At 42.5% G+C, this 14,849-nt stretch overlaps 1 protein-coding gene across 1 annotated transcript; it reads right to left on the bottom strand.

The window, feature by feature from the left end:
* Positions 1–10,711: 10,711 nt before the first annotated feature.
* LOC125549541 (protein FAR1-RELATED SEQUENCE 5-like) lies at positions 10,712–14,445 on the bottom strand. Its single transcript, XM_048712936.2, has 5 exons — positions 14,278–14,445; positions 14,047–14,177; positions 12,143–13,866; positions 11,584–12,057; positions 10,712–10,965 (listed from the first exon to the last, which is right to left on the bottom strand). The coding sequence occupies exons 1-4, from the start codon at positions 14,354–14,356 to the stop codon at positions 11,586–11,588; spliced, it is 2,406 nt and encodes an 801-aa protein (XP_048568893.2). The 5' UTR covers positions 14,357–14,445; the 3' UTR covers positions 10,712–10,965; positions 11,584–11,585.
* Between the last annotated feature and the right edge of the window lie 404 nt (positions 14,446–14,849).

The raw sequence follows: 14,849 nt of genomic DNA, 5'->3' as shown, positions 1-14,849 counted from the left end.
AGTCAATGACGCAAAAATACAGAAGCAACACATCATTAGTGGCAATCCTCCTTGCAACAATCACCTTTACTGCCGCTTTCACTCTACCCGGAGGATATGGCAGCGATTCTGGAAATGCGGGACTTCCCACCATATCTGGAAAGGTTACATTTATAGTCTTCTTGATCTTTGACACCTTAGCAATGTGCTCTTCATTTCTGGTGGCCTTTATATGCCTCATGGGAAAGTGGGAGGATGATAAATTCACAACCTGTTACATCTTTGTAACTAAGAAGCTCACCTGGTTTGCATACTTGGCAACAGTTACGGCTTTTTCAACTGGATTGTACCCGGTGCTGGCCCCACGTCTCCACTGGTTGGCCATTCTGATTTGCTCTCTGGTAGCTTTTTTCTTCTTTCTTACCATTTTCATAGCAAAATGGCCTTCCTTGGAGCTCAGTTTTCGGTTGGGTCAAACTTGGCATGACTTGGAGCTCAAATTTCTGCAATGGTTTGACCTCCAATTCCAATTCCAGTAACATGGTCTGACCTCCACAATTCATTTTATGGTTATTCTTTAAAAATATTTTACAAGTCATATGTAATGATCATTGTTGGATATTCATATGGTATTGTTAATTTATCGGGAAAACTACAATGTACTGTTTACTCTTGTATTCTGCTCAAATCTAATGCAGTGCTTGGTTCATTGTTCATGCCATATCCACTGACAATTGGAGTGTGTTTAGTTGCATTTGAAATATAAGATTTCCTATGAAATAAATAAAAAATCTTTAGAGCACCATAAATAAATATTATTGTGATAACTCAATATTGTTTAACAAGCAAAACTAAAACAATGTGTTTGAATGTCTCTCTCGCTCTCGCTTGTGGGCGACTCGTCGCCTACCCCAGCAGATCCATCCCATCCCCCTTCCCTGTCGGCCTCTTCCGTTCCTCCGAGGTGTATAATCAAACATTTCTAGTCCCTGGCTGATGAGAACGACTCTGAGACGGAGGCCGATGAGTTCTCAGGGGAGCTCACGGTCTGTGTTGTGGTTCTGGCCCTTCTTCGTGTTGGCTCGGATTGGGGTTCCAGCTGACTACATGCCGCTCTCTCTTCAAAACAAAAAGTCAGGGTTGAAAATAAGATCAGTGTCTTCGCAGGGTGTTTCCTGCAAATTAATGATAGAATAAATTTGAGGTCATCGCTAATCATACAAGGACCAAGCAATCACACGAGCACGACACCGAGATTTGTTAACGAGGTTCACCGATATGACTACATCTCGGGGCCTGACTATGGGTGCTCCTCCCCATGACACCGCTACAATACAGCACCCGGTCGCCCTGGACATCGGCACAAACCGCCGGCTTCCCCTGCGTTCCTGCGTTATTATGTTGGCATAGGTTATATCGTGTGTCTACCCTCGCTATATATGGAACGCCTAAGATACAAGTGTCCTACTAGGACACGACTCCATATCCTATCTAAACATAATATAACTACAAGTCCAACTGTAACCTACTTTGTACGCACTATTTGACACAATTTTAACAAACTTCACCTTGGCGAATATTCTCCACCACCTTGAGTTCGTCAATGCATCAAACTTTCATGTACATTGAACTTGAGCGTATCCCATGAACACCGCTGCTACTCCAAAGACTCTATGTGACTCCACCTGCAACTAGTAGTCCATTCTTTTCTTAACCACAGTCAACACTCGAGCAAAATTAAGTTCTTTGTTACTCTACTTTGTGCTCCCAACTTTTAGAGTATCCGTCAACATCATCACACACCGACCACTGACCTGCGTGAAAGTAAACAACTCACATATTGGGTGTCACACATAAGAGTTACCCGAACTCAACATCACCGCTCCTTTCTTGACCATCTGTGTGAAACTTCAAGAAATTTCACCATTGCTTGTAGTCATCCCGAGTCAAATTCGCAGTTGTCTCACCACATGTATGACCACCAGAGACCTAGCCCGTCTCCATGTCCCGTGCATACCGCACGCCTCGCCGCTATTACCGCGTCGAGCCTCCGCCGTCTCGGTCAAGTCTCAAGGTCCGCGAACCCACACCGCTCAACCCCACTGTAGAGTACCATCGGTCGTCGCCGACCGATGATGAGTTTCACGTTTCCATCAGACCACTGGGCTCCAGCCCGAACTGCATGTCACTCGCTTTTTCTCCTTGCTGAATAGGCTTCGATTCCCTGGATCCTTAGATCGTAGCCCCTCAATCCAGCTCCACCTTCAACATGACTCCATGGTAGATGATCAGTCCACCCTCACGCCCCGTCGACTTCAAGCTCTCATGTGCACCAACTTGAATCAGCTCCGGGCCATAGTCTTGTTGAAGCCACACAAGCACTCGGGCCTGTGCCACGTGTTTCCACGCCCAGAAGTCGGTCACCATCAGCATCACGCTCCTACGTCATCGTCGCCTATCTCACCACCATCTTCTGTAGCAACCAACTTACGTCGATCCGTCAGACTGTCTAGTCTGACCCAGCCGAACTTATCTAACTGTATGACACACTCAAGGCTATCAAATCGTCTTCCACGAATTTCCATCCATCACATCACAACTCCATCTTAGTTGAATTGACTTCCCGCAACGTCTTCAAGCATCCATGCCGTGCCAACAAATTTTCACCCTTGTCTGCCATAACCCAAAGTTTCTAGTTCCAATGAACTTCTCCACCTCAAACCTGATACCCATTGGTGCCATGATTCTTTATACGGCTGACCTTGCCAAAAACATTCGAACTTCAACAGGTGCTCAAGTAAATTCCTACCAAAAATCCTTCCTGTACTCACATGTATTAGCTACCAGGCACAACTTCTAATGCTAGTAATTGCTTTGCCAAAACTTCCTATTGCCTGATGGAATAGAACGATGGATCTTTTCTCCTGTTGAATCGCTTCACGTCTCGTTGTGTCATGTGAGGACTCGGTCCTCTTTTTGTCCAAAACAAATCCGGTTCTGATTGCTCTTCCCTGCTGTACGCGACCGTATCCAGCACGATCCACCGCTTGGTCCGTGTCTCGCCGCGTGCAGCCTTGTGGCTTTCGCCAGCTAGGCCCGTGCCCAGCACGCGCCTTTGGGCCTTCGCAGCCAGCGCCCGTTGATCGATCGATGGACCTGCCGCCTCCCTGCCCTGCGCGACGCATCGCCGCTGCTGCCTGTATGCTCGCCCGATCAATCCAGGATCGCCCCACGTCAAGCCATATGCTGCTGACATATAGCACACGTGCCTCCCGCTGATTTGCCTTTTCCGATTACTTTCAACACGAACAAAACTCGGTCGCTCCATCGATCTTTTCTAGTCATGGGCCTCGACCACCAACCGACACGACGAATTCTGCTCCACCTCTAATCAACGATTCGTGTTCTCGAAACAACCTAGCTCTAATACCACTTGTTAGAATAGATCTGAGATCACCGTTGATCATCCGAGGATCAAGCAGTCACACGAGCACGACACCGAATTTTGTTAACGAGGTTCACTGGCTACATCCCCGGGGGCCTGACTATGAGCGCTCCTTCCCATGACACCGCTACAATACCGCACCCAGTCGCCCTGGACACCGGCACAAGCTGCCGGCTTCCCCTGTGTTCCTGTGATATTATGTTGGTATAGGTTACATCGTGTGTCTACCCTCGCTATATATGGGAGGCCTAGGATATAAGTGTCCTACTAGGACACGACTCCATATATCCTATCTAAACACAATACAACTACAAGTCCAAATGTAACCTACTTTGTACACAATATTCGACACAACTCTAACAATTAACACTACAGCGATCTCTATTTTTTTAATCTTGCCATGCTCTCAAAGCAAGTTTGGCGGTTGATCACTAACCCGGATTCCCTGTGTGCAAGAGTATTAAAAGCAAAATACTTCCCTAATGAAAGTTTATTACAAGCTACCCTGTAGAGTGGTGCTTCGTTTACGTGGCAGAGCATTATGAAAGGTCTTGAAACATTTAAGTTGGGGTATATCTGGAGGGTTGGTACCGGTGAGAACATTAACATCTGGAGTGACCCCTGTATACCATCTAGTCCGGATAGGAGAGTTTTATCAAACCGGAGGCAAACACTGATATCACGAGTTCATGATCTAATTGACCCTATGACTGGTTTTTGGGACGAGGAACTGATCAGATCTATATTCATATCGGTTGGTGTAGACAGGATCTTGCAAATTCCCCTCAACTATGGGGCTTTCGAGGACTTTATCGCATGGCACCCGGATCATAAAGGGTTTTTCTCTGTGAAATCAGCATACAAAGTACAATGGATACGATCTTTCCAGGTACATGCAACGGTGATGGCACGACCCGGAGGCTCAAGAACTCCAGTAGTGTGGAGTACACTATGGAAACAAAAGGTCCCACATAAAATTCAAATTTTTTGTTGGCGTGCTCTACATGGTATTATTCGCTAAAGTCCATACTCACGAACCGGCATATTGGAACTAATGGGGCATGTCCTATATCTCATCAAGATGCGGAAGATGTCCGCCACCTACTGTTTGATTGCTGCAATGCCAAGCACCTCTGGGAACGCCTAGGCATTGCGGGAATGATTGAGGAAGCAAAGTTGATTGATCGCTCAGGGTCAGTTATATTGGAACATCTACTCCTTACACCAGATTTACCCTTGTCACTTAAACCGAATATTACAGTCAAACAAGCTCTTATGGTGGGCAGCTGGTACTTATGGTGGATAAGACATGAACTCACTCATGATGGTAGACCACCACATCCCACGCGGTGGCATATGTCCGTCCTGGCAATTGCTAGTAATTATCATGAAGCTAATCGCAAACAAAATGATAATAGAGAGATGAAGTGGACGAAACCAGACCTCATGTTCATAAAGGTAAATGTTGAGGCGGCCTATTTTGCAGATGAAAGTGCAGGAGCTTCAGCAGCTATAATTAGAGATGATAAAGGGAACTTTTTAGCAGCATGATGTAAATATATACCTCATGTTGCAGATGCAATGATGGCTGAAGCAACGGCAATGCGTGATGGTCTAGTGTTTGCAAACTCCCTAGGGTTTCCTCGTGTGGAGGCGGAATAAGATTCCTTAAACGTCATAAACTTTTGTGATGGCCAATCTAGATGGTGGGATGCTGCAACAGCAATTTTCGCGGAATGTGTGGATGTTTCTTCTTTAATAGGGAAGGTTGTCTTCAAGCATTGTTTTCGTTCTTCCAATCAAGCGGCGCAGGTGCTAGCTAACTTTTCTTATTGTAATAAGACCTCTTTAAATTGGACAGACGAGCCCCCGGATTGTCTGATCTCTTCGCTTGTGGACGATGCAATGCCTATGTTTAATCAATAAAGCTAGCCATGATAGCCTTCCCTAAAAAAACACTATAGCGAAGGGCGTCGAGTCGGCCCCATGCTAACTCAGCATGCTATGTCAGCGCAGATAACGCTCGAAAACAGTGGATTGACTCATTCGCTCATAAAATGACCAAAGTGACTTATACATCACATTTTGAGAGAAGTGTGGCCAATGTGCTCATCTCACGAGAGTTCACTCACTGATGGTGGTTTTATCTCTTTTAATAATATAATATATAGATGATAGTCCCTTCACTAGCATCTAGCATTTAAACTTATAAAGGACGCTAGGATAGCAGCCCCTCTCAGGCCATCCACGCGGCCAGCAACTGCAAATCGCGTCCAATTTCACTTCGTTCCCTGCCTAGCCTCTGTCGCTGACGGGCGGGCCCTGGGGTTGTGCGTCCGTAGATGGAAGCCTATAGAGAGTATCTCCTTTCATTTCCCAATCCGCTGCCTCCTCTCCTCCTTCCCACTCCGTCGCCTCTCCACCCTGGCCGTCGTCCCTCGTCAGCCGCCGCTGGCCTTCTCGCTGGGGTGGAGGAGTAGGGATCCCGCCAGATCCGACCTGCAGGCAAAGGGCGACGGCGGGGGCGCTTGATTCGATCCAGCGCTAGCGCCATGGACCGGTCCGTGCAGGAGAGAGAGGAGGGAGAAAGAGAGAGCAAAGAGGAGTGGCGGATGACGAGAGGAGGGAGTAAGAGAGAGGAAATAGGAGAGGGAGGCTCGGCAGCGGACGGGACAAGGTCGCCGGCCGGTGTCGGCCTGCGCCGGTGAGGTCGCTCGCCCAGCTGCCAAGGAGGGAAAGGCGACGGGGACCGGCATCCGGGGCGTCGGCGGCGGTGGCGGCGGGACTGCATGAACTGGCCGAGGTGGTCCTCGCCAAACAAGCGGGCGGCAGCAAGGTATAGAAGCGGGCACCCGTGTGATTTGTTCTCTGTTGATTTCTCTTTTTGTCTGGTCCATTGTTGAGGAAATTGTTAACTGGTAACTGCTTGGTTGGCTAGCGAGTAGGGGATTAATAGGCTTATTGGCAAGTTAATCGGCCATTTAATCAATTAATCGGACGATTTATCAGTTTATCGGCTACTCGGTGACCCTATGAGTAAGGATTAATCGGCAAGTTAACTGGTTAATCGGATGAATTCTTGAACAGGGGTCTGGTCTAATTCGTGGTCAAAACAACGGCAGATTTCTTCATTGGTTAATTTGATTTGGGGCTGATTTTCCCCTGGATTCCTTCCTCTTACAGTTCCTTTCCAACTTGTTGTTCATGGCTTGCTTCCCAACCACAGGTGCTCCCCACGGTGAGGAACGGACGCGCTCAACGCCTTCCTTCCCAACCAGGTGCTCCTGTATCTCTCTCTATGTGTTGTGTGATGAATGTGTGGTAGTGTCGTAGTGGGAGTGGGATAGGGAGAGGTAAAGAGAGCAGATTTCAAATGCAATGGAAGGGAAATTTCAATCCAAATTTAAATTTCATTGGGCATTCATATTCTTAATTTGATCTTCTCAAATTTTTGGCTAGGTGTATAAACATACATGCACATGTATATCTAATTGGATTGTTAGCTGAACACTTTCTCTAATGTACATCTCTGAAATTACTAATATGTGGGTTTCCTAAACATGATATTTGCAGATATGAGAAAGAAGAAATAGGACCAAGAAAATTATTTGCTCATATATTCATGTGTCGTGCGGAGAAGAACCCGAATGAAGAACTTGGTATGCCGAGTAATGTGCAGGTACAGAATTATCATCATAGCAAATAGAATTATCTGCATATTGTTTGGAGGATAACAATTCCTCAAATTGGCTCATTTAATTTATACTGTACGCCCAGTTATTGTTGTCTTGGTTACTCGATTTGTCCAAACTACAAAATACATATTATTTTCAGTCATGTATATTCGTACTGGCTTAACTAATTAATGAATTCATCAAATGCCCTTGCTTATGATAGTATCTCTTTGGCATTTTCCTCTGCATGCTTTTTTCTAGGCTATCTGTCTTTCCATACCCTGCTCTCCTTGCTTATTTTATTATTAGTCGAATATAATATCAGATCACCTACCATCATTATTCTTTATTACAATCTCATAGGAAAGAAGTCTGATTAGTTGGGTATTCTTAGCTAGCATTCAAAATGGGATGTTGCGCCGCCATTAAATGAGCATAAATATAAAGAGAAGGTGCACACAAAGTGGAGGCTTAGATTAATGCTTTAGAGTTTAGCCTGAATATAGCCAAGCAGTATGCTTACTAGGCTGCTGTTTAAGTACCTATGCAACAATATCAGAGGGATGTAGCACCTAAAATATGTAGGGTTTGTAAGCTTGGAGCAAGAGTGCAACGGAAAATGTTTACTGTGTTCCATTAAAACAGATAAGAAAGTAATTTAGTTTGGGTGAATTGATTAGTTATAAAAATTAGATGGTCCTTTGCTTGGATCTTTAGGTTTGGTCATTGCTTTTCTACCTCAAACTGACGGATTTATCTTCAGCTAAAAAAAGACAGTGGGCTTGGTTAGCTTCAAGAAGAAAAATATTTCAAAACCGTGTACCTGCAGAGAAATATTCCATGTCTATTTCCCTGATTTCCAGTCCACTTTATGAAAGCCTGCTGTAACTGTTTGCATAAGTGGTTGTATGATATGTTGAATATGCTGCGTCGGGCTAGACGGATATGTTTGCTTGTCTTTGGAAATATTCACCTGTTGTGTTCTGCATTGACCTGCATTTATATTGGCAGCTTTGTTCTTATTTGTCTCTGTTCTGATAGTTTTAGGTGAGAACAGAGTATTTATAGTTGTGACATGCACTACAGGCTTTTCATAATTATTAATTCTTTAAATGTGACTGTGCCGCCGTGCCGACAGATATGTGTGCCTCAATTTAGTTGATGTGCCTACCGTGTTTCAGGCGTGTTGTTCTTTCCTAGATAATCATAAATTGACAGATGCTTGCTTCTATTAGTTAAAATATCTTATATTAGGATGTACTGTGTTGTGCTTTCATGCAATTGTCTTGATTTAGACAGCAACTGAACCCAGTCACTGATTAGTGGAATTAGTCATGAGATGACGCACAGAAGAGTTGAGAGGGGCAGCCGTCGTATTTACGATGCATGAAAGTGGCTCATGATTCCATTCAAGTAATGGATATATAGTAGTTGCTAATTATATTTATACTAATTGCAAGAATAATTAGCCTATTGTCTATGTAGTTTGCTGATTATACACTCTTTTCGTTTGTGTTTCACCCTCCTAAGGCATTTGTTCTGTCTGCCGCAGGTTGCTTTTGTCCTCTCATCTGCTGTTTGGTCTTCGTCTATTGCTCTACTGGCTCGTCATCTCCTCGGTTGGAGGTTGTTCTTGGTCCTGCCATTTGTTCTTGTTAGAGCTCACTGAAAATATTTGTTCTCACCTATGCTAATGCCTTTCGGTTAAACTAGGAATTATTTCATTGTTGGAAGCTTTCATCTGCGTATATGCGTAAGGGGCTGTGTATTTATTTTGTTTCATTCATTTTTTTGGTCTATTTATTTTGCACAGAAAACCATTTGTGGTATGCTTTGATGGGCCTTATTTAATACAGTACAGACAAAATTGGAAGTAGTAGCAAACCAGCCATGAAAATTTTGAGAGAACTATGCTAATCACAAGCAATGATGTGCTCCTGTCATTTTTCCATGATATTATAGCCCACTTCCAAGACTCTATGTACTAATGTTAACTACTTGCTTCTTTAGCTGCTCTAATTAGGAACCAATTCTCTGTGTGGTTTATCCTCTTAAAATTGTTACTATTCACTTAGGGGGGGAGTGTAAGCAGTAGCTGATTTTAGAGAACACTACACACCAGAGCAGGAAGCCGAAGTCAGGAAGGAGAATGCATGTACCCTTGAGGACTGAAGAATGATGTTTAATCTTGCTTTTGTCTACGCTGCTATTCTTGGTTCAGATCCTTACCTTCGGTTCAGTTCCATGTAGTCTTATGGATAGATGGACAAGTTGGTGAAACTGAAAACTACCGGATGGGTTAGTTAATCGGTTAATTAATCATTGCTGCCCCTAATTTCGTTTCAGCTTTATCAACACCTTACATTTGCTTGGTAGAAATTTAAACTGAACACCAACTTCATTTATGTTATACTCAGGTGATGGATTCCTTCAGATATACAAATTCCTCGAGCAAAGTTTACAATGCTTTTGTGCCACTTATGATATGCTTCACAATTTTTTTGTCTTTCCTTGTGGATCGTCCATTTGAACTATATACATCAATGTAAATAACCTTACATTTCCTTCTCTTTCAATCGATTTAAGGTACTCATATATAATGATTACTAATGACCAGCTGCAGCCACCGCCTAATCTAACATTGTTGTACTCATGGCTTTTGGCATCTGTGTATTCCATTTAGTTACCTTTGCCTAATGCGTCCTGATGAGAGGCATTCTTGTTGTCCTGTACACAGCTTTGCGTTGTACGGAGTATGATTGTTACTATTTCTCCCTGCGTTCTCTCCTTTGCATTGTCTGACTATTACATGATTAATAGATGAACACTCCTATATCCGCAATGAAAGGCAAGGGACAAGCTCCTGTGACTAAATACCTAGGTATTTCAATCAGCCTTGTGCACTGCTATACCTTTCTCGCTTTGTCACTTTGGTAAACACCTAATATAATTTTATGTTTAAATGCAGCAAATCACTGTGCCCTAGGAACTCTCGTCGCAAGCTCTTCACTTCGCCTTCCAAAACCAAGGGAACTACATCATCTGCGGCTGTGCCTAAAGATCCTACCCAAACTGCAGAAACTGCTTTTGCTGGAGATGTTGTTGACCCTGCATCCAAAACAAAATGTTAGTATCCATGTTCAATTGCCCTTCAGTCTATATGTCCTAACCAACAACAGCCGGGAGCGACTACAATAGAAAAAGGGTGTACGGTGAAAGAATAGAAAAACGAACCATGGCCATCGGATCGAAGATGATTGGTACAGATTGAGTGGGAGGGTTGTAAGTGTACATTTCTTCAAAACCCCCTACTAGTATTTACATATGGAAGGTAACTTTTGCAATAACCACCCAAAATTTCTGATATGTCAAACATTCTGTCCCTCATAAATAAGACAATTTCTCAAATCTGTACCGGTCCAGAAAAAATTGCATATGTACTGTACGAAATTTGATATATATTTGATTTCACTAGTAGTTTATGCTACTTTCAGAATCATGCAAGAACTCCAAACATGTTCGTCACTAAAATGTATGAGAACATCACAAATTTCTGAGACATGAGAAAATTAATCCATAACTACACATACATTTTAAATTGCACGATCCCAGATAGAACAGAACAGAATAGAGACGACACACATACATATAAAGTGTTACATAACATGAGAGGACCATTTTTGGTACATCACAGACAACACAAAGTATGCAGGACTAAAGTAAGCACCGCTGTCTGCTGAACAAGCTTGCCGTCAGAATTTGCATCAAGTTTGCTCTGTTTGGTACACAACAGAAAAGCTACCGCCTTTTGCCTCCAGTACTAGTGCCTCTTGCTTATCAATCTTCTTGTGCTGGGAGAAGTCAGACCTAGCAAACGAGATTCAGTTAGTACAGGTCCATACAAGTGTCATGCGTTTCTACTTATTTTTTAATCATCGTTATCTAATGAAATGAATATGCATCAACAATACCATTTCATTGTTTGCTGCACAAACCACATGGAAGGAAAATTAGAGACAACTTCATTGCAAAACACAACCTAAATGCGACTATGCTGGACAGAGAAAGCCACTGGACAGTTTAATCACTCAGGAGCAGTCATAAGTTCGAGAAGAACAATATTACCTATAACCAGTGAACCACAAAATGGTTATTTTTCTTTTGAAAAGATGAAGATTCTTCAGTTGCGCAATTTGTTTCACATGATGATATGCTCTCACATAACTTTCATCTACCTCTGTTGATGGAGGCAAGTGACGAATTTCAGCAACTAAAGGAATCTATGGAACTGATCCATTTTGAGCCACTTCTCCCTGACTTCTAGTCGATCGCTTGAACACGAGAGAGATAGATGTTGCGACATCAGCACTTCAACATCTGTGATGATTTTTCTTACATGCTTTGTAAATGTAACAATCTATTCTATTTGTGTAGTAATAGCAAGACAAAAAGAACAGATAGTCTTCAAAAGCAAGAAGTACAAACCTCTATTGTTGTGTCATTTGTTTCTTAGAGCATGTCCTTGCATCATGGAACGCCACTTCCTTACAAATGCTACATTTGCGTGCGACTTTTTGATGGATTCCGGGCCTTCTTTTTTTCTCACTCGACCCACTCCTCACAGCATCCCTGTGTCCCTTTATTCTAGAGCAAGTGCCCCTTGCATTGATATCAGCAGGTGTGTGGATGGTAACGTGCTTTGGAATGATACTCCCGATAAATGACTCCTCATTTTCGTGTGTGTTGCATGCTACAGCTGGTACGAGATGGGCTAAAGCCATCTCAGCATTGCACAAACTAGTGTGCAGGAATTCAATTCCTTCCATTGAACCTTTAGACTTCTGAATGAGATCTTCTAGCTTGTTCCTAATGAGAGCTATCTTCCTTTTCATAGCCATGTCAACCGGGTCAATTAAATTCTCTTCAAGCATGTTCCCTTCCCCGTCGAAGATAATGTCCCTAGCAATATGAAAAATATTACATATGATGTGTGTCAAAGCAGATAAGTATAAATGCTTCAATATCTATTTGAAGAGAAATATACCTTTTGCAATTTCTCTCCCACCGCTTAAGAACATAAATTCTTGGCAATTCATTTATTTTCGCACCCCTCAACACTCGGATAATATGGCGGCACATGATTCCATTGGACTCAAAAAGCTTGCAAGAACATTTAGCAGTCATGGATACTGTGTCATAAGACACTTCTCTAATCTTTTTGTATTGATCACTCACAAACATGATTTTAATCTCCTCATGATTTTTCGTGTCTTGAACATCACAATCATCTCTGGCAGCAAGCACCTGGGCCTGAAATAATTCAAAAATCTCGTGGGTGAATACCGCCCTGCCTTGTCTCTCTATTTCCCATGGTGTCACCAACTCACTTGTTGTGTATTCACTTGTGTTATCAGCAATTAACTCATTCTGCCTCTGACACTTCAAAGCAGTGTCAAACCTTAGCCAAAACTCAACGAAGGTAAGCTTGCGACAGATGAAACGCTTAAAAAATGAGTTTGCGCTCTCTGAAATTGAAGTTGTCCTGAGAAGACCAGCTAGGGGAATTTCCATAAAGTAAGCTGGTATCCATGTTGCACGAAGTTCATACCTTTTCGCGAACCACTCATGGTCCTCCAACTTAAAATCTATGATGAAAGACTTCCATCTAACCTCAAATTCAGCAGGGGTTTCAGAATTCCATACACAATGTTTTAGCCTATCATAGAATACAAGGTCATTTTTCAACTCAGGACGTACCTTCCCAGGAACTTTCTCCATAATGTGCCACATACACAATCGATGCGCGGTGTTCGGCAGAGTTTCTTTAATTGCGTTCCTCATCTTACTACATTCGTCTGTTATGATTAGTCTAGGCGCAATCCCACTCATTGCTGTAAGAAACGCCCTGAACAACCAAATATAGGAGTCTGCTGTCTCATGAAGTAGAAACCCAGCCCCAAAAAAGACACTTTGCATATGATGGTTTACTCCAGTGAAGGGCGCAAACGTGTATTCATATTGGTTAGTGTTGTATGTTGAATCAAAAGATACCACATCATTGAAGTGACCATAGTTTTTCCTACTTGTCGCATCCGTCCAGAACAAACGAACTAATGTACCAACCTCGTCAACTTCATAGTCAAAGAAAAAAGCAGGATTGAGAGCCTTCAATCTACCAAATTGGTCCACTAGCATTTGAGCGTCGCAATTTTTAATTTTATTTTTCAATCCACCATAGTGATTCTGTAGGTCCTTCTGGGTGCAGCCAACATGCTGAAAACCCCATGCGCCAACATGAAGAAACCTATATGCTAAGGCGGTCCCGATGCTAGCTTTCTGGCAATCATGGAGTGTTGTCTTCACCCTCTCGCTAATTTGACGATTAGATCTAATCAAGTGTTGGTGGCTAGGTGGCACAAAAGGGTGATTGTGATATTCACTGAGTGAAGCTATCTTATATTTTCCATCACTTTCCCGAGTGACATGGATAAAAGCTTGACATCCACATCTAGTCAATTTCATCTTTCGCCTTTTCTTGGAATGATCAACAACAACCATACCTTTCTCGGGCCGAAAGCCTTCTTTTGCATACAAGAAGCACTTCCACAGAAGCACATTATCTACGATCTTTTGCTGCCCAAGACGTACACCAAATCCGACATGGTGTGCATATGTCTTGTAAAATTCCATTACTGAGCCAATGTCATCAAATAGCATCCCCACTTTTGGCTTCAATTCCTCATCACACTGGGGTTTATACAAAGAACCCTGCAACATCAATTCAGAGTTTAGTAACATTAACCTCACACGACAATGCTATGAACTTATGGGATCTCATTTTTGTCAGAAGCAAAAAATATATTTCCAAACAACCTAAAAATTCAACTACTATTTGCCAAATGCAACGCTTATTTAGTGGGTATAACAAGCTGTGACTGGCATTGGTACCTCTTGAGAGAAGGCTTGTTTCTTTTTTGGTGTACTCGCATCATCAATGAGAAGCATTGGGGAATTTATTTCTGCAAATGAGGTAGCATCACTCAAATCTTGATTTTGGACACTATTGGCCGATTCCACAACTGCAAACAAATATTCAGCAAAAAAACAACAAGGAAGGGATTAACGAAAAATTTAGGTAATGACAAGATATTACTGCTTTTTTAGATTGTGTCTTCTCACCTGATAGTGTTGGTACACAGTTTGGGATTACTGGAACGGTGGGCTCTCCTAAAGGCGACGTCCCACTACTTCCCTCCATTTTCAGTTCGAGATGCAGCAACAAAACAGCGAAGGACGAATATAGTACTAGTCGACGAGCTTTGATCTATCCATCATATGCAGAGCAAAAATTGCATTTCACTCCAAAATCCAAATATCTGACTTCTTAATCACCTCAAAACATAAAAATCTCTGTAAGCTTCCAAGATACCGTTACTCGCGATTAAAATATATACCTTCACAAAATGTTCGTATGCTTGCCATTCATATCATTTCCAAAGATCCAGAATTTTTTAATCTTACAATAGAGGATACAACATATGCTCCAAGCACTATTTTGAAGCAAGAGTACTTTCATATATCTATGTCAAAATATCATGTCCTCCTAAATAAAGTTGATATGCTACAGAATTGTGCTTGAAGTTTGCAGTAAGAGTTGAACCAAAATGATTTCTAAATAATATTATGTACTACGAGTACTCTTTACGCCAAAGAAGTTTGAAGTACTAATAATATGTATGTCGTAGATGACA

The sequence above is a fragment of the Triticum urartu genome, chromosome 3A, assembly GCF_056163025.1.
Source record: "Triticum urartu cultivar PI428250 chromosome 3A, HENAU_Tu73, whole genome shotgun sequence".
Classification (NCBI taxonomy): domain Eukaryota; kingdom Viridiplantae; phylum Streptophyta; class Magnoliopsida; order Poales; family Poaceae; genus Triticum; species Triticum urartu.
This window is presented reverse-complemented; position numbering and strand designations above follow the sequence as displayed.